The following is a 19,458-nucleotide window of genomic DNA, read 5'->3' as shown; positions in this document are numbered from 1 at the left end:
CATATGGCCCACCATCCCTTTAGACTGATAGTAGAACACTGTGAAGCATACAAGTAAATTACTATAAAAAGTAAAAGCACCCTACTAAAACTCCTGAAGGATATATCATATATTTTTCATACAGTGATGGCCTAAATGCAACAACATAAGTAAGAGTTGAAAATCAGAAACAACTTCAGACCCTAAAAGAATGTTTGGTGTGAGAGCCATATGATGGGCACAAGCACAGTAAATGCAAAACACATAAAATAGGTTTATGCTCTTACATGTGAATTGAGAAATGTTTGCTGTGGATCACTTATGGCATTTCACTCTTATGCAGTGTAAGCACTGGGTGTGCTTTTCTAGTTCTCTTACAAAAAAGTGAACCATGCATTTTTATATAGTCAAATGGTTACCATAACTTAAGGGACTGTCTAACTGTCACTCAATAACAAAACATCAGAAAAACCAACAAGGAGGGTCTGCCACACAAAATTGGATTTCCTACACTGTACTTACACTAATTGTAAGTGAATGCAAAGGAGACTACTATATTCATTGTATAGTAGTAATGTGAGCAGACATAATCTATATCTGAAATGTTAGCACATCAAAATATCAAACATTAGATTGATAGGGAAACTACAGAGGACATTTAGAGTTGGTGCATGCCACTGTGCCCTTGGAATACATCCATAAGAGGTAACTGGGTAGTTCTCATAATACTAGAAGAAGGCAACTCTTGTGAAATCCAAGCAATAGGAGATGTTTCATAGTTGACGGTGTCCCATATGAAGCATTATAAAGCACACTATCATCAGCATCGATCTCGAACTCGTGCTGTGGAATAACCTGGATTCACAAAATAACGACGGGGATATTTACTAATAATGCAGGCAATGCAGTGCTGCAAGGCAAGATGCACTGCTGCAATGTGTGGACACGAGAGAACTGAACAGGCCTATATTCATCAAGATGTGGTGAGTGAAATAAAGATACTCAAGGCACTGGATTTGATTGTAGTTGAAGAAGATAAGTTTATTGTAGAGAGTACAAGATCCCAACCATCAGGTCTCAGCCGTCAGGTGCAACTGACTTAACAAGACTTCACAGTGTTCTATCACCCAGGATCTACTCATAAAATAACATGAGAGAGCATGAAGCAAGACTTAAAGCAACAACACTAATATATACATAATAACAGGAATTAAAGAATAATGAAAAGAGCTAGCACATTGTTACATGGTGCTGTTCAGCTCTCTCTGTGTGCTGGCACACTTGTGGCAGCTTAGCGCTAACACTGGCACACTTGCACATTGGTGCAAGGGTGCTAGGTTGACAGACAGGGTTGTTTTGGTACAGAAAGGAATTTCTCCTGCACAAAAAACAATCCTTAAATACATATCACTCTTTCATTGTCTACTGCAGAATACAGCACACACCAAAAGAGGGTGTAATGAGAAGAAAGGAAGTCATTCCTCCTCATTCCAGATCAGTCTGGTAGGTGCACCATTTCAGGGGCAAATCCAGGTTCACTAGTCTTTGTAAATCTGTATGTCAACATACATGGGTGATGTATGGGACTGCCCATGCGTCACCAATGTAATGCCTACCTGATGCAAAGTAAAGCAAGGCAGCGCTCTGTAATCTGTATTTATTGAACCACGCAAAACCATACAAATCGACCTTCCGTAAATGCTAAAAAACATTTTGCATCCGCACTGAGCCACAAAAGTGACGCTACTCCTGGGCACAAATACTGACTTAAGGACTGACTGAGCATGAGTCCTTTCCGATAGACCATGCCCGTCATGACAACAAAAAGATGTAAAAGTGTCTGCTTTTTAACTATATCATTGAAAGTATTTGAAGCATTTCTCATTCTTTCTTAGCTGTTTACAGCCTACCCGTCATATGCATCGGATACTTTCTGGGAGGTCTGATGATGAAAAAATTTAAAATATCGACTTATCAGGCAGCAAATATTGCATTTTGGACCTCAGTGATTGAATATACGATTTTCTTTTTGGCCTTTGCCTTGGTCTGCAAAAACTCAACAGTTGCTGGCATAACTGTCTCTTACGGAGGGTAAAGTATAATTTAGATTTAATTTCACTTACAGTCACATATAGATTTTTACTATATTTTGTTTTGATTCACCGTATTTGAGTTCAAACTTTATGATGCGCGTCCTTTCCATGAACATTATTATAAATTGTGTATTTAATATTAAGTTTATTAGTGAAAATATTTAAATCGAAAGAGCCTTGTGGTGTTGCTGTGAATATTAAAAGAAGTCTCAAATTAAACAGCAGATACCTTTTCCAGTAGTCACCAGTAAATCTGCCTTTATATTTTCTTCAAACTTTTATAATTGCTTTTCTGTTTACTCCTGACCTTCTTCGCTCTTCCCTTTTCCATCCAGGGGAGCTCTGTTTCTCTTGCTGCAGCAAATCATGTCCGCCAAGCTCGTAATCAGGCCTTTATAGACATTCACCTCACCCACTATCAGGATGCAAATCATGCAAGAGGGCGTTTTCCCTTTAAAAAATAAAGAGCAAGAAGAACCTTCTGCAATTTTACCTGAATGAAGGGAAATATATTTATTAATTCGAAGGAATAATTTAGTCAGACCTTTCAAAAAGGCACACTAATCCAATTGATCTCATGTGATTCAGTTAGTTTCAAACTTGTGCAATAAACTCCACACCATCCTGGGCGTATTTATATCCTTATTTGTAGATATGCTGTCATAAATATTCAGCACATTAAATTATGCGTAAATAACCCCTCTTTAGTTCTGCAAGGGAGCGTTCTGACTTTTATGTAGGGAAAGCTAAACTCACTCATGATATCAAAATCCTGGTGGAATACTTTAACTGCATGCTTCATAACCTGCTATGCAATGAATAATAACCATCCTTTTTAGCATTCCACAGGAATCAAATATGGTCCTTTTGCAGTCTGAGTGTAATGCTGAATGCAGTTGCGCAACAAATGTATGGGACCCTGTTTGTGGAGCCAATGGAGTGACCTATGTTTCTGCTTGCCTTGCTGGCTGCGACTCTTCCACACTTACTGGAAATGAATTAGTAAGGTGTTAATTTATTTTATTTTATTTCTTATGTTAATGTATATTTCTGATCTGAAATGAAATCAATTTTATGTTATGTTATGAGGATATGTATACTGTGCTGATCACTCAAGGGGTATCCAGGCGCTGGAGTAGATGAATATGTTGATCGGGCTCCTAGTTGAATAGCTAGGTCTGCAGATTCTTGAGGGAACTCGAGTAGAGATGTTGAGGTCATGAGGTGGTGTGGAAGCTCTTTCCGGTATTTGGCGATAATGTAGGAGAAGGAGCTTTGTCCTAATTTTCTCCTGCAGATGCGGAGTATTTGCGCAAGGTGGAATGTGGGTGAGTGCAGAGACCTGGTAAGTTGGTGGAAGATAAGGCAGTAGTTGAAGTAGGCAGATCAGATGTTTTGTATGGGTTTCTTGGAGTGGGTGAGCAGTTCGCTTCTGTATGGTAGCCAGTGTAGCTCTCTGAGGTGGGAGGTGTGTGCTGTGGGGGATGTTGAGGATGAGTCTGGTGGTGGCATTCTGGGTGTTCTGGAGTCATGGTATGAGTTGATTTAAGATGCTGGTGTAGAGTGTGTTGCTGTAATCTAGTTTGCTGGTGATGATTGTCTGGGTGACTGTGCATCTGATGTAAGTGATGAGCCACCGGAAAATTTCACAGGGTGAAGAAGCATGAGGAGGTGACTGTATTTACTTGTTTAGCCATTATGAGCATGTAGTCCAAGATGATGCTGAGGTTTTTGGCATGGTCAATGAGGGTAGGGGTGGGCCACAGGTCTGTTGGCCACCAGGGGTGGGCCACAGGTCTGTTGGCCACCATGGAGAGCTCCCATTTCTGAGAAGCAGGACTTCTCTTTTATACGTGTTGAGTTTTAGTCAGTTCTTTTTCATCTTGTTTTCTACGTTTGACATGTAGGTGATGAAGCTGGTTATAGGGGTCTGGTTTTTGTCTGTTAGGGAGAGGATGAGCTGGATGTCTTCTGCGTGTGAGAAAATGTTGATCTCATGAGATCTTATGACATGGGTGAGTGGTGACATGTAGGCTTTGAAGAGGATAGGGCTCAGTCTTGAGCCATGAAGGACTTCACAGATGAGGTTCTCGAGTATGGGGCGGACTCCTGACTCACTGGATCCTGTCGGAGAAAAAAGAGGCCAGCTGTCTCAGGGTGTGTCCATGTACTCTGGATTTCTGGAGTCTTGTGACGAGGGTTCTGTGGAGAATGTGTTGACGGCTACATGGAAGTTGAATAGCATGAGCACTGCTGTTTCCCTTTTGTCAATGATGGTCTGGATGTCATCTGTTCCTGCAATGAGAGGGGTTTCCGTGCTGTGGTTGCTGAGGAATCCAGACTGCTAGATGTCTAGTAGGTGTTGCTGTTTAGGATGGCTGGAGAGTTGCTCATTGATAGCATTCTTCATGACTTTGGAAGGGAAGGGCAGGAGTAAGATGGGTATGTAGTTGCTGAGCTTTTTTGGGTGTGACATGTTTTTTTTTTACGAAAGCAGTGATTTCTGTGTGTTTACAGTTCTCCAGGAAGGTTCCACTTTGGATGGAGGTGTTGATGATGGGTGTAAAGTGGGAGCTGATCAGAGTTACTCCTAGGTTGTAGATATGGTGGGGGAAAGGGTCAGTGGGGGTCCAGGAGTGGATTGTTCTCATGATTTTGGCTGTCTTCTGGGGTGAGGAGTCTCCAATTTGTGATTCAGTTTACTGATTAGCTGGTGGTGGGCAGCTGGTAGATCAGTTCTTGTGTTTTGCATTGGGAGTTGAAGTCGCAGTAGATTTTATAATTTCTTTGTGAAAGAAATAGGTTGTTGCAGAGGTCTTCTGAATTAGTGAAGTAGTTGTTGGCGGCTAGGGGTTGGAGAATTCTTTGACAGTGTTGATGAGGTCTTTGCAGTTGTTTCCAGTATGATAGCTAGGGGTGTTTTTCTTGCCTCATTGAATCAATACAACTCATTTAACATATTACTGATACTAGTTAAAGCATGTCTATTCTAGGCTCTGTTCCCCACATTTTTATTCCCCTTGAGGCTGTGGCTCCATGGGCGAGTCAATCTGCATGTGCTCTATTTAGGGAGACAACAATTTTAAGTCTAAAATTGCCAGCAAGACCTGTCAGTGTGGTGAATCAACTGTTTATGTGTAAAGGCATTGCACAGTCTTATGTATATGGGGCATGGTATAAAGGAAAATATTTGCACATGTACCTAAAAATGTAACGTTTGTTTTAGTGGAAGTTTTCAGTAGCTATGCTGCAGACAATAAACTGAATATGTAAGACTGAGTACAAAGTTAACTCAGTAATCCTTGATGGAAAAATGTTATTCTGAGACTAGTCACTTTTGCTTATGGTTTTTTGTCATATAGTTATGGAGGATGAAAAACAGTGACCACCCTTTTTCTTCTCGTTCCTTGGGAACGTCTTCAAGAGGAAGAAATCAGGTCAGCTTGTGTTCGGAAAACCACCAAATTTATATCATACACAAAACCAGATCTGAAATGGTCATTGGCATGGCCGGACCAACAATGCTTATATGTTAGCATCCCAGTAGACCACCATGTCTGTGATTGCAGCCAATAATACTATGCTGCTGCTAACACCGGGGCATGCCCCCTTTTTGATCTTGTAGCCAGCTGGCACCAATTCCAATGGGAGAGGATAAGCCCCCAGAACTGATTTCATGTAACCTTTAAAGAGCGGTTGTTTATTTCCCTGGCTATACATTTGAGGTCAGCACAGAAATTCTGATCCAAGGAACAAAGGTTCTGCCTTGATGTTAGGTGGAGAAAGGCAATGTGGAATTGTTTGCAGAAGGACTGTTAGACCTGGCATCATTGGTGTGAGTTTCCCTTCCATTTTGACGGATTGCCTCCTCTGTTTTGATATGTTTTTGCTGGTTATATGCTTTGGGCACTATGCCACTGCTATTCAGTGCCACAGTGCAAGTGCTCCCTATGTTAAATTGATGTACTAATTGGTGATTCCATGATTGGGTTATTTGATTTACCTGTCAGCCCCTAGTACAGTGCACCATGTGTGCACAGGGCTTGTAAATCAACATGCTGCTGGTGGGCTTGCAGCACTGGCTGTGCCACCCACAGAAGCAGCTTGTAAAATGTGTCTCAGGCTTGCTATTGCAAGGCCTGTGTGCAGTCTGTGACTGCCATATCGACTTTGCAAGTGCACCCACTTGTCAGTCCCTAAACCTTTCCTTTGCTTCATATTAGACACCCCTATGGTAGGCCCAAGGGCAGGGTGCATTGTAAGTATAAGGTAGGACATGCTCTGGTGTGTGTAGCATGTCCTAATAGTGAATTACAGCCATTTTTGTTTTTCACTATTGCAAGGCTACTTGTTCTCCATAGGCTAGAATGGGTAGTTATAATATTACATTCTCATAATCCTAACTGACTCAGGGAACCTGGTAGAAATTCGAATTTAGTATGCCTGAACTCAGAATAATAAAATACATCTTTCAGTAAAGTTGGTTTTAATATTCTGTGTTTGAAAATACCACTTTTAGAAAGTAGGTATTTTCTTGCCTAAATGTCTACGCCTGCCTCTGCTAGGTTGTGTATTCCTTGTCTGGGTTTGTGAGTGACAAGGCTAGGGGATTCCAGGAGATAGGCTGGGGCAGCGCAGTGGTGAATAGAGAGATCTGCATCTAGATGGGAGGGAGATGATGCACCTGGGACCTGGGAATAGGGCTGGGCCTTCCCTCTACAATGTTGGTTCCACCTCCTGTGGCTTGTGTTATGTCTCTTCCCTGCACTGTGAAAGGAGAGAAGGAATCTTGTCAACAAAGTGCTGCATAGCTGTGCCTTCCCTCCCCTGTGCGGACTCCACCTCCTGCGGGGTGGCTGATATCTCTGTCCTGCACAGTGAAAGGAAGGAGAGAGTCATGTAAACAAAGTGCTCAGGAACTTTTTTGGACTAGACATAGGCCTCTCTGCTTTCAGAGAAAAAAGGATTTTGTGGTATAAATATTGGGACCCTGATCCCAAGAAATTAGATCACTTCGGGAACAAGAAACCTTTTGCCAAGGAGAAGAACCAAGGAAACTGCAGGAGTGTTATGCCCCTCTGCCAGTGTGCTGTTTGCTGGGTTGGCCTGCAGTGGTTGCTTCATTGCCAAAGAAAGGAGAACAAACTTTTTAAGGACTTTCATCACCTTCAGAGTATTCTCCAAGGGCTTGAACTCTGCTTGCCTCCTGCTGAAGTTTCAGGGACAAAATACTTCATCTCCAGCTCCCCTCTGAATTTCCTTGCTGGGAATTCTCAACTCCAGACATTTGCGTGTCGCTGGGAGCTGGAAGCGCGACGCATCGAGAAGAAGCGTGTCACCGCCACAGCTGAAATCGTCGCATCGCCGGAGAAGCGAGCCTTCGCCGCATCTCCCTGGAAGCGTGTGATCATCAAAGCTTCCTGCTGTCGCATCACCGGAGAAGCGTGACGCCATCGAGAAAGCCGCCATCGCATCACCAGAGAAGCGTGTTGCAGGGCCTGTCGAGGCTCCAAAGTACAGAGTCATCGCAAGGCTGCCAAGGCTTCTACGCATCGTCATCGCATCACCGCATCAAGGGCGCCATCTTCTCGCATCGCAACCGGATCATCGCATTGCATCAAGGCGCCAACTTGCGCACCACAATGGGCCCGCAGGCCAAGAATCTACGCATCGCCTCCGCACTGGGAAGGCTTACGGGGCATCCCCTAGTCTACGCAAGCATTGAGGCACGACGCATCATCACCCCCAGATCATGGAACCAACGCATCTCCTCTTTTGCAAGCCTTTTGGACACTGCTCTCTCCTCTGACCGCCAGGTCAGTAGGACTGTTTCCACCTGCTATGGTATCATCAGGGTTCCTCAGAAAGATTGCCCATTATCTCTCTCCTGATGCCCGCAAGCTGGCCACTGTGGCATTAGTCTCCTCAAGACTGGACTAATGTAATGCCCTTTATGTGGGCATAAATAAGAGCCTTATCCATCGTCTCCAGATGGTCCAGAACGCAGCAGCAAAGATGGTTTTAAACCTTCCTAGACTTGCCTCAGCCACGGCAGCCCGGAGAAGTCTACATTGGCTTCCCATTCAGTCCAGGATCTCTCTTAAGATTCTTTGTCTTGCCTATGGGGCCCTCCACGGCACGGGTGTTGTAGGTCTTAAGTCACTTATTCATCTCTACTCTCCTAGTCGACCCCTTTGCTCCTCTAATAAAAATCTTCTTGTGGTTACCAGGTTTGTAAGAGCCAAATGGGGAGTCAGAGCATTTTCCTCGGTTGTGGCCAGGTTATGGAACTCTCTTCCGCCCGAACTCCTGGGGCAACCGTTGATTGCTCTATTCGCAAAGCGCTGAAAACCTGGCTTTTCTCTGAAGCCTATTTGTAGTGTACTTCATCGGTAACTACATATTATTGGACCTGCTTAGGCGCCTTGATGCCCTTGGGCTAAGTTGCGTGATACAAGATTCCCTTCATTCACTCATTCATTCACTTTGCGTTACGCAGGTACTTTATTGAGAACTTTGTCGCATTTACCAACAACTTGAACTAAGTAACTTTTATCATTTTTAAAGCAATCTTAAGTGTAGTATTGTGGATTTTTGCCATTTGTGGTCTTGTGTTTAAGTCTATATAAAGAATACTTATTTTTATAAAACCTGTGTTGTGTCCATCTGTAGTGTTTTCACTGTATTACTGTGTATATTAACAAATGCCTAACACACTGCCTCTGAGATAAGCCTGTCTGCTTGTGCCAAGCTACCAAGGGGGTGAGCAGGGGTTAATAAGTAATGTAATCCCGTTATCCTGACTTAGAAGTAAGGGTCCCTATTTGGACAAAGGTGGATACCATTGCCAACTAGAGACCCCCAATCTAACAATGACCCAAGGAATTGCTGCAAAAGTGGGTAGGGTTACCCCATGGAACCTTTTACCTTTTGGTTAGGAAGGGACCAGGAGTCACCCCTACCCACAGGCTAGGGCCAGGCGTACATTGACACCCCTGGGAGCCCACTTTAGAACACTACTGGACCTTTGGAAGAGACTCCAAGGGTCATTACATGTTGTGCTACAAGGACACAAATGCTGTATGAAGCCCACTTTTCTGGAAAAGTACAGCTGACTACTTTTAGCTGAACCTACCCTGGACCCTGCTGGTGGCTTCATGTAGTGAGTCCTACCCCTGAGCTATGTTCCTGAGGGCTGGAACACTTGACTGGTGTCAGATTGTACTCCTCCTGCCTAAGCCTAGAAAAATGGTTCTAAAAAAGTTTTGCTAAATTTCTTCCTGCAGAATCATTGTGGGACTGGGACCAACCTTTCAGATGATCTGCAGAAGGAGCCTCACTGGTAACCTTGACTTTGCTACAGCCCCCGCTACGTTCTTCCGACAGCATCAAATCTGTTTCAGTGTGCCTAACACTGAACAGCATCCAATGACCTCGAACCCTTTCAGGCTTCAACCTGCAGCCTGGTATTGATGAGGAACTGTTAACTATAGAAACAAGTTTAAGTCTTAAGATAAAAACCTTTACCAGGCCCAACAGAGAGCGCTATCTGATCAATGTCCTAGACTTCCTGGGCACAAACTTCAGACTTTTCCTGCTCAGAGCTTTTGCTGCCTTTGTCAACGGCTTCACCGAGACCTCATCCTTCATCAACCTGTCACAGACAAGTCTGTCTTCCGCTCCAGCCTGCATTCTTACCCCACTGAGTACCCTACATTCTTGAAAATTGTGAAAGTATCTTTTTGGCTAGTAGCAATCCGACATGTATCTGACCAGTGCTCTATTAAGATCAGCCTCAAACTCTACCCATTTCAAAATATAGTGCGACTAGTTGCCTGCATGTGGCACTTTGTGCTTTTTGACCATTTTTTTTTTTTACTTTCAAAATTCATATCTTCAGTTTTCCTTTTTGGAGTTAGTGTTGTTTGGGTGTCATTTTGTTCTTTGAAATACTCCCTAATTTTATTCATTGCATTTTTGTTTTTTGTTTTTCACTTTTTAACTGTTTTGGTACTTCTAAATGTCTCACACATCTTCTTAAGTTAAGACTGTTGGTTCTGCCCCATACTTAACATTGAATGAAATCTGGTTGAAATAGCTGAAGTTATTTTTAGGACCTAACTGTTTGCGTGTCATTATTACTAGTGGTGGGCCAACATCAACTCCAATTAATAATCCACTTTCACACACAGTTCAAAAGGTTAATCCACTTTCTCACACAGAATCAAACACAGGTTAACGATTTTTTCCTGTAACCTTGAAAGAAAAGACGTCACCCACTCCCCGTCCCTTTGACAGTAAAGGTACAAGATCAACCAAGACAGTGTATTCTTCAATCAGACAAAGTCAGTAACCCTGTTTACAAACAAGTTACTTACCTAATGTAATGCTCTTTCTGGTGGATAGTCTACGGAACATCTGATTCCTCACCTTGTCATTACTCCCCTTGTGAAATATCCCAAAGTGCCAAACTGGATCCATAAACTTAAGAAGCAGTGCTCTTGTATACTGGTAGATGATGCTGTGTGACTTTATGACCACCTATATTTGCTCTGAAAGAAACGAGTGGCTCCACTTACAAGCGCCACCCAAGCACATTGTCAGTTTAAGCTCATCCAGGAGGCATGGCTTGGAGCATCAAGATGGTGGTTGCACTCTAAGATTGCTTCAGACCCCTCCGTCATCAGCTCTGGTCTAATGCCATTAAAACACCACAACTACGTCCCTGATTACCCCTTATTGCCCCCGACTCATTCGCCATCGGGTTTGGTGATGGCATGGTGGGAATGCCCCATTTGCACGCTTATCCCAGAAGGTCGGCCACGTGTCCAACATGGCGGCTGGCTCCCGAGGAGTGTCATGTGTGCTGTTTTTTTTAACCTATTAGGCCAGAGCAGTATCTGGAGTGATCCTGAGTGCTGCCGCCTTTGGGGTGCTGCTTGCTGCTCATATACACCCTCCTGTGCTGCGGACAAGGGCCTGCCTGTGCAGAGTGGCTGTGAAATTCTGCCCTGTCTTGACCCTAGGGGGAGCTATGTGCAGAACCTTGTGGCCGCATTGGACAGGTGTGGCCCCATGGAAGGTTCTGGCCACTTTGGGCCACGGGGTGCGTCTTCACTGCCTGTTCACTACAGTGCCTCGGGCCAAGATCCCACAAATGCTGAATTGTAGTTGTGGCCTGTGTCATGCCCGGCCTCCTATGGAGTTGTGAAGTCCTGCTCTAGAGAGCCCTTGGACTTTCCTTGAGCCCGCCTGACCTCAATTACTGGTGCCTTGCCTGCACAGAGGACCTGCCTAGCTGGGTGCCGGTGTTCTCATTGAGGCTCCTATGAGACCCCCTGACCAGGCCTCAAATCATCCAAAGGCCTTGACTAGGCACTATGCTTCTGTGGGACATGGTTGGATGACACTTTTGCAGACACGTTTCCACCGGCTGCCTCGACTTGTGGGCTTCTGAACCTCCATATGACCTCTGTCGGTGCCTCGTGCTTGGGGCATGGGCCTGACTCTGGAAGCATGTAAACCTTCCCCTGCTCCAGATACACTTGGACACGGGCCTCTCTGACACAATGCAAACTTGTTTGCCCCGGGTGTGGCTCTTTCCCTGCAGGTGAAGAGCACTGCCCTGGCATCTGCGGGACACTCCAGCCGATCCACGCAGTTGCCACTGCCCTGGATTTGGCCTCAGATTCGTATGTGCCTGTAATGTTGGTGCACCCGGGACATATATGTGTGGCTGAGGTGGCAGCTGGCGCGACGTCCAGGCTCTCAAGATACTTGGCCCCCCATGGACTTTTGTTGGACCTCCTGTGAACATATATGTGCATACTGATGATAATGCCTGAACTCTGAACCCTGGGACACCTCATCATAGAGACTCCAAGGTGTACTTCTTGATCCTCTCCAATGCTTCCTAGCCCTTCTGCGTCCCACTACAGGCAGGGTGGGAGTGGCTTGACTAGTGAATCTGGGGTTCTTAGATTTGCTAGCTGCCTCCCAGGACCTGTTGCTGCATGACCAGTGGTGTTTCTCTCTGCAACAGACCCTCTTTTGACTCTGGCAACTTGAGGAACCTTCCCTTACACCCTACTGTTGCCTTACATCATCTCGTCCTTTGCTCAGTTAACCTGAGCCTGGTGGTGGCGGCTTGGCCTAGCCTCTCCCTCTCTGCTGATTTTGCTTTACCTAAGTGGAGGCCCGGCATGACTCTCCTACTTTGTGCCCTGCAGCACTTGTGGGTCTCCCTAGGACAATGACTGTGCTCATTTCCTTGGGCCAGAGGAAGACTCTTGACTTGTCAAAGATCAGCTATTCGGGCTGGCGCAGAAGTTGCGACTTGCAGGATGTGTCTCAAACTGTGAGGGCACTGTGCAGTAATGCAACCTCTGCACCATGGGTAAAGACATCTTGCTCGTCCAGTGACCTCCCAAACTCAAATGGAATGGCACACCTCCGGACCGGATCACCACAGGTTGCCAACTTCCTTGAAACCTGAGTCAGATCCTGGATGCCTCTGGACCAACTGTCACCCTTGTTTGCAGTGGAACCAGCCCACAGGATACTGACTCCTAAGCCGCAAAAAGGTGATTCACCCAGGCCGGCGATTGCTCAGATCCTTAACTTCAGAGATAGAGAAACACTACTTCTAGAGGCCTGTTCTTGCCCGGAACACCACTGCAGGAATGCCAAGGTTCTTCTCATTTTGACTACACTTAGGTGGTTCAGCTGCAATGCCATTCCTACCAATATGTCAACCAGAAATTCAGGGTACTTGGCCTCCAATGCAACCTTTTATTTCCTCTGAGTATTCTATACCAACAAATCTCACTTTTTTGACAACCTGGATTCCATCTGTTTGTGGCTCATGAATTAAAGCCCCCTTTGTGAATGTGCTGGGAACCCCACAAGAGTAATTAGAACAACTGAGCCATCCGGGACTGCAATGGGCCCAATCTACTGCGATGCTGTACTTGCTCAAGATAAGGACACCACAACAAACATTCTAAATTCTTCTCACAGTCTCCCCAGGCAGGGCTCAGTCTTTGGGCCCAGTGCACTCTCTCCAGACCTCTGAAGCAGCGGAGCACCACTTCGATTGAGAGAACCCTTTGAGTTAGCATGGGTGCTCTATGCCAAACATCAAACAGTCATTGATCTCTCTCAGAGCCCTGCTCTGTGACTCCTGCAGTGTTAACTGTGGTTGCGGTCCACCACTCTATTTCAATTTTTCAGGTTGTTTTATACCTCTGTTTTCTTTTTCAGTGTGACAGATGCTTCTGGGCTGGAACTATGAGATGAGGAGGGTGTTGGTGGGTGGGGCTCAGTACAATGTTACTTTTGTGGATTGTTTCGATTTGTTTGTCTACATTTTTGTTCCTACTTTCACTCAGACACACTTTTATACTATACCTCACACACTATAGCCAGAGTCTTGAGGCACGGCTCCCTACCATATTTATTTATTCATTTATTCATTTATAAAGCACCTCGCTACACCGACTGGTGAGTCCCCGTTACATGCTGAGCAGGGCCGGTAGGCGTGGCTCACATCAAGTAAATGCAAAAAGACCAATTGATGGAGAGAATGCAGAACAATGTCATGCATTCACCCCAGTATAGAGATCTGGGCCTAAATACATCGTTTTTTTGCTCACCATGCCATTCCAGTTTGGACCCAGCCCTATGCAAATCAGTCTTGACCCTGCGCCCAATGAGAACAGTCTAGCCCGAACTGCCAGGCCAGGTCCTCCCTGGACTGGTAACAAGCATCCCAGGACCGGTTTCAGGCTTTCAGCCCTCATCAGCCAGTATAGCTTGACTCCAGTGGCATGGAGAGCACAGGACCCACGTCTAAGCATACCCCACTCGGAGTGACAATGTTTTGATTTGTTCTGCATTCCGTCCATCAATTGTGCATCTTTTGCTTCCTCGCCCTAAGTGCGCCAGGTATGCCCAGACGTGGGTCCCGGGCTCACTGTGCCACTGGATTCAAGCTATACTAGCTGAAACCCGAAACCAGTTCTAGGATGCTTGAACCCGGTCCAGGTAGGACCTGGCTTAGCAGTTCGGGCTGGACTGTTCCCATGAGGCACAGGGTCAAGACTGATTTGCATGTGGCCAGGTCTAAACTGGGGTGGCATGGTGAGCAAAAATAATGATGGATTTAATCCAGATCTCTTCACTGGAGGTGAGTGTTTTGATTTGTTCTGCATTCCGTCCATCAATTGTGTGTCTTTCACATTAAGTAAAGGCAGGTTTTCAAGCCTCTTTGAAAAGCACTTTCAGATGCTTTTGCCCGCAACAAAGGAAGTAGTGTGTCCAATTATTGGCTGCCACACAGCCAAATGAACGCGCACCCATCCTGGCCCTTTTAATTTTTGAACAGATGAGGTCCTGTCAACCTCAATTGACTAGTAGGATTGTAAGGGGTCAGGAGATCATGCAGGTAGCTGGGTCCTTTTCCCTGTAAACTCCAGTGACAGGAGTACAAGGTTTTGAAAATAATTATTTTGCAAACAGGTAACCAGTGAATGGTATCCAGGGCTTTGGACGAGGAAGCGCTCCGGTGTAGATTTAGGATTAGGCGCGCTGCCATATTCTGAATGCATTGCAGCCGCTGCATGCTTCCTTCCATTGCTCCGAAATAGAGACCATTTCCATAGTCCAATTGCGATGTAACAAGGATGTGGACTAGGATTTTCCTGACTGAGACAGGAAGAATATCCAAGGTTTTACTCAACATTTTAAGACTACCAAAGCATCTCCCTGCAATTTTCTTTGAGCAGGTCTCAAAGGATAGTTTTGAATTGAGCCACACATTGAGAATTTTTACTTCTTCTTTAGGAGTGGTCACGGGTCCCAACCTCTGGGGCCACCAAGCCAAACACCAGGTGGAGGGGTTTTCCCTATGACCATAACCTCAGTCTTACTTCTATTCAATTTCAGGCAATTATTTGACATCCATGAAGCTAGGTCTTCTAGGCAGGAGTCCTGAGCTAGTGTGACTGTAAGCAGTGTGCCATCTGCATATGACACTATAGTGCTCTTGTGTTTTTCCACAATATCTGCCAGGGAGGGCGATATATAGATTGAAAAGGGTTGGACTAAGAATTGTGCTCTGTGGGATCCCTTGTGAGAGGGGCAAGATTTTTGACATATGAGGATGCTGTGCAACCTGGAAGCTGTAGCCCTGTAGAAATGAACACATCCACTTTAGCACTTCTCTGTCCACCCCACCTACCCATAGTCGTTGCAGGAGCATTTTGGGTGATGCTTTGTCAAAGGCTGCACTTAGGTCCAGCAGGACCAAGGCCGCCGTCTGGCCGGCATTCACATGCCTACGCAGTGACTCCCTGGCGAAGAGAAGTGTTGACTCAGTAGAGTGTGTGTCTCTTAAACCCGATTGAGTAGGGTGGAAAAGATTGTACTGATTAATATGGACCACTAATTGCTTGTTCATCCCCTTCTCTGCTATTTTATAGAGGTAAGGAGTAATGAGATGGGGCAAACATTATTCAGCAGCTCATGGTCAACCGAGGGTGATTTATTTAAGGGCAGAACAATCTCTTGTTTCCAGTTCTGTGGGACCACCCCACACTGAAAGGTTGCTGCACATAGGGCAGTACCAGATCTAGCCCCTTCTATATTCTGCTCAGTGTTGCTTGTTCAGTTGGCGAGCCAGGTTTAATGCTTAGGGCCACCCCCTTCAAGATGGCAACTTCTCTGCGAAGCTCTGGTGGCCATGGCCCACAGTCTTCAAGAACTGCCATCATCATTGCCTCTGATCCTGTTCCTCACATGTGAGGGTGCTGCTCCGGTGATGCAGACTGCTGTTTTCCCAGTTCTGGGCCCCCTTCTTACCTTGCGTGCAGGGGCCTTATGGGCGGGGCCTTGCAGGCTGCTGGCAAAGCGGAGCTGTGGGCGAGAGTCTGCAGGGATTGCGGCCTCGCCTAGAGTTGAGGGGGGGCCTTTGCAGGGCCTGGCCCGGTGCGGCGGCAGTCGCGGGAATCGCCTGGAGCCGAAGAAGAGAAGCGGTGGCATGGCCCATACCTGCATTCCTGCCAGAATGTGGACACCGGCGCCTACCAGGTCCCAGGGGGTTGAACTGAAGGGTGGGGATCTGCACCCAGAGATCACTGCTGCTGGCTCTGGCGCTGAGGAGTGGCTACCACGAGTTGTGGCCTACCACGGGAACACGCAGGGCCCCTGGACGACCTGGTGGTGGGACGCAGGGAGAGGAGTGGAGCCGGAGGACACGAGGAGCAGTGGTGAGTGGCCTGTGCACGCTGCATTGTGGAGACACAGTCTGGGGGCGGCCCCCGAACTGGAGGAAGACTCTGGAAGCTGGCGGGCCTGATAGCTACGGTACTTTTGCAATGAGGGGCCCAAGATCTGAAGGTAGACCGAGAGGGAAGGAGACCCTGAGATGCCCCGCCTAACTCCAAAATGGCGGCCGTCCCCGCCCATTTTCAGGTATGGCGTGGGGGCACCCAGAGACACAGAGCATACAGCAGAATACAAAGTTCCCCAGGGAAAGTGCTACAGAGTGGAGAGGAGAGTTGATATCACAAGTAAAGGGATTGGAAGGGTTCCCTTGTCGGAACTTAGAGAGCCTCACACACCCAGAGTATTAGGTGTGAAACACACCCTGACTGAAGGGTGTCCAGCATCATCATCGACTCACTGCCCCTCGACAGACCGGCACTGCAATGTCTGACGGAGTACCCGAAGGCACTCTTTTGGCGGGGTTCTTTTGTTCCTTGCCGATGGTGGGTGTGAGTGAGGATGGAAGAAAGTGTAGTCGGTGCAAAAGTGAGTGAAAGTTAAAAAGGGTAATCAGTCCACAATGACTTTTATTGACGTGGCTGATTCCCTGATTAAAAGGGGTGAGAGGGGAGCTAGACACCGTATAGTTATACAAAAAACTAACTCAACCCCCTGGTGTGGTCAACACGTTTCTCGCCAACCGGCGATTCGTCAGGACCTCAACAAAGTACTACACAAGAAGACACAAGGATTAGATGCTCATTCACTTAGTAAAAATCAGATACAACCTCTCTGGGTCGGGGGTAAGGAGGGCCACGGGGTCCTGCTCTAATTAGGCGACCCTAAGAGAAAGTGACAAAGGCCTCGCAGCAAGCTCCCGTGAGGCCAGCGCTGTTAGGTTGGATGAACCTTTGATCAGGCGCTGGATCGGCGGGACACCTACCCCTCACGCTCACGGCACCTGGTCAGGAACCCAGAGACAACCTGAGGGGGAAAGCATTGATAGCAGGTCCCCAGGAAGGGACCTGGTTGTGGGGACCCACAGGGGTTTTCACTCCTTGCCTGATCTTAAGATGGCCGCTAGGGGAGACTTTTCACCATGAGGAGCTCTGAACCTGGAGTCTATCGTTTCCTTACCTCTCCATTCACCATCTTTGTCCCAGTGGCCAGCTGGAGAATGTTGCGAAAGGCTCTCCCCAGTAACACCAAGAACAATGTCTCTCCTGACCTTACCTCCCTCCTCCCCCTCCTCTCAACCCCCTAGCCCTCTTGAGTCTTGACTTTGGATCACCTCCTGTTCCTCTCTCTATTCTGGTGGAACCGGAAAATCATACATGGCAGATTCCCTGTGAAGCTGCACCTACAGCTATAGGGGAGATTGGCTCCGGCACACCGCCATGGCCATCACCTACCCAGCCGGATTTCTGACATTTGTCTCGTTTCTTCCCTGCCGCTGCTTTTGCTCTTTAATTGTTTTCCCGTTGAGACCTAGCTGTTTGGCTGATGCCCGGTAGAACTACCTGATAGCTAAAGAGGAGATGGACTGTGGACTTTCCCCTCGGTCGTCACCTACCCAGCCGGACTTTGGGAAGACCCTCTTTCGTCTCTCCAATCTATTTAACTCCTACCCCTTTACCCCTCCCTCTTACCCTTCAAAAATCCATTAATGTCGTCTTCCACACTCTTGAAATGTTTTTCTAGTAACTGATGTAATGTGTAACTGGAGTAATTTTATCATTTCTGTGGAACCTTATGTAAAGCGCTCTGATACCTCCGGGTCTAGCCAGCGCTATATAAAACTTTATCAAATAAAATAAATCTGTCAATTGGGGGGTCAGGGGTTAATCCTGGGCTCAGTAGGTAACTCGGGCTGCGTGATAGGGCCGTTTCAGGCCTCATCGGGGAGGGAGTTGTCTCTTTTGGATACTTTGGATAGAAAAAAGTCAGCAATCCGATTGACCAGCTTAGGTGAGCTGGTAGGGGGTCCCAGCAATCTCCCTAGAGATGAGGATCTTAGAGGGTAGCAAATAGTTCCTTAGAGATGTTTTTTGCAATTTCAATTTTTTCTGTATGAGAGATGGTAAGCCTTTTTTTTCATCAGGGAATGATACTTTTTTTTGTGCTAACTTATAAGCATCCTTGTTATTGTTCGGGAAATCTGTCCTCCATTTGCACTCAAGGCATTTGCAGCCTTGTTTAGTGATTCTGAGCTCTTCATTATACCACAATGTAGATTTGGACGATCTCTGTGGGGTCTTCGTGGTACACGGTGCAACTGCATCGAGTGCCTCTGTGATCCACTTTTCCAATGCTGAGTTGGCCATATTATTCCTATTTCCAAGTAGTGACAAGTTTTTCTGTAAGGTGCAGTTGAAGCTCTCATTATTGAAATTGGTCCATTTCCTGCAAGTAAAAGCGGGGCCTGTTCTTTGCGTATGGGGATGTTTTGCTAGTGGGATATAGAAGGTTACAAGATGGTGGTGAAAATTGGGTCTAACACATTATCTGACCAATGTGTCGGGACCATGGACTTGAGTTCTGACTGTAAGGTGGGTAATTCTTTACATCGTGCTTGAGCCTTACTCTTCATGTGGTCCTCCACATGTAGGTTTAAGTCCCTCACCACCGTAAAGTTGCTATTGCATAATGCAGTTTGCCACCAAACATCTATGGCATGCCACGACAGCCAGAGTTTATCGGTGGTGGTACAAACATGGAAAGCTATTGTACTGGCAAGCCTCCCGTTAACAGGTGAAAAGGATTGTACCTGAAATCCCTGATGAGCACATTAACACCTCCCATGCTCTCCCCGAGATAGCTGAAACTTTTGGACACTACTATCAACGCTCTCATTATTGAAATTAGTCTATTTTCTGCAAGGAAAAGCGGGGACTGTTCTTGGCGTATGGGGATGTTTCACTAGTGGGATATAGAAAGCTACAAGATGTTGGTCAGACCATGGAATAGGGGTCGGGGCTCAACCACTAGCTCTTGATAGTGCGAGAAAATGGGGTCAAACACATTATCTGACCGATGTGTTGGGACCATGGACTTGAGTTCTAGCTGTGAGGTGGTTAAATATTTATATCGTGCTTGAGCCTCACTCTTCATGTAGTCCTCC

At 46.3% G+C, this 19,458-nt stretch overlaps 1 protein-coding gene across 1 annotated transcript in view; it reads left to right on the top strand.

The window, feature by feature from the left end:
• The window catches only part of LOC147751600 (solute carrier organic anion transporter family member 1A2-like), an 853,363-nt gene that overhangs the window by 601,151 nt on the left and 232,754 nt on the right, over positions 1-19,458 (top strand). The window contains exons 10-11 of the mRNA XM_086920549.1: positions 1,875-2,070; positions 2,912-3,074. Of these exons, the coding sequence (XP_086776675.1) occupies positions 1,875-2,070; positions 2,912-3,074 (359 nt within the window). The remainder of the gene's footprint in view (positions 1-1,874; positions 2,071-2,911; positions 3,075-19,458) is intronic.

The sequence above is a fragment of the Lissotriton vulgaris genome, chromosome 1_1 (genome assembly GCF_964263255.1).
Source record: "Lissotriton vulgaris chromosome 1_1, aLisVul1.2, whole genome shotgun sequence".
In the NCBI taxonomy this organism is placed as follows: Eukaryota; Metazoa; Chordata; class Amphibia; order Caudata; family Salamandridae; genus Lissotriton; species Lissotriton vulgaris.
This window is presented reverse-complemented; position numbering and strand designations above follow the sequence as displayed.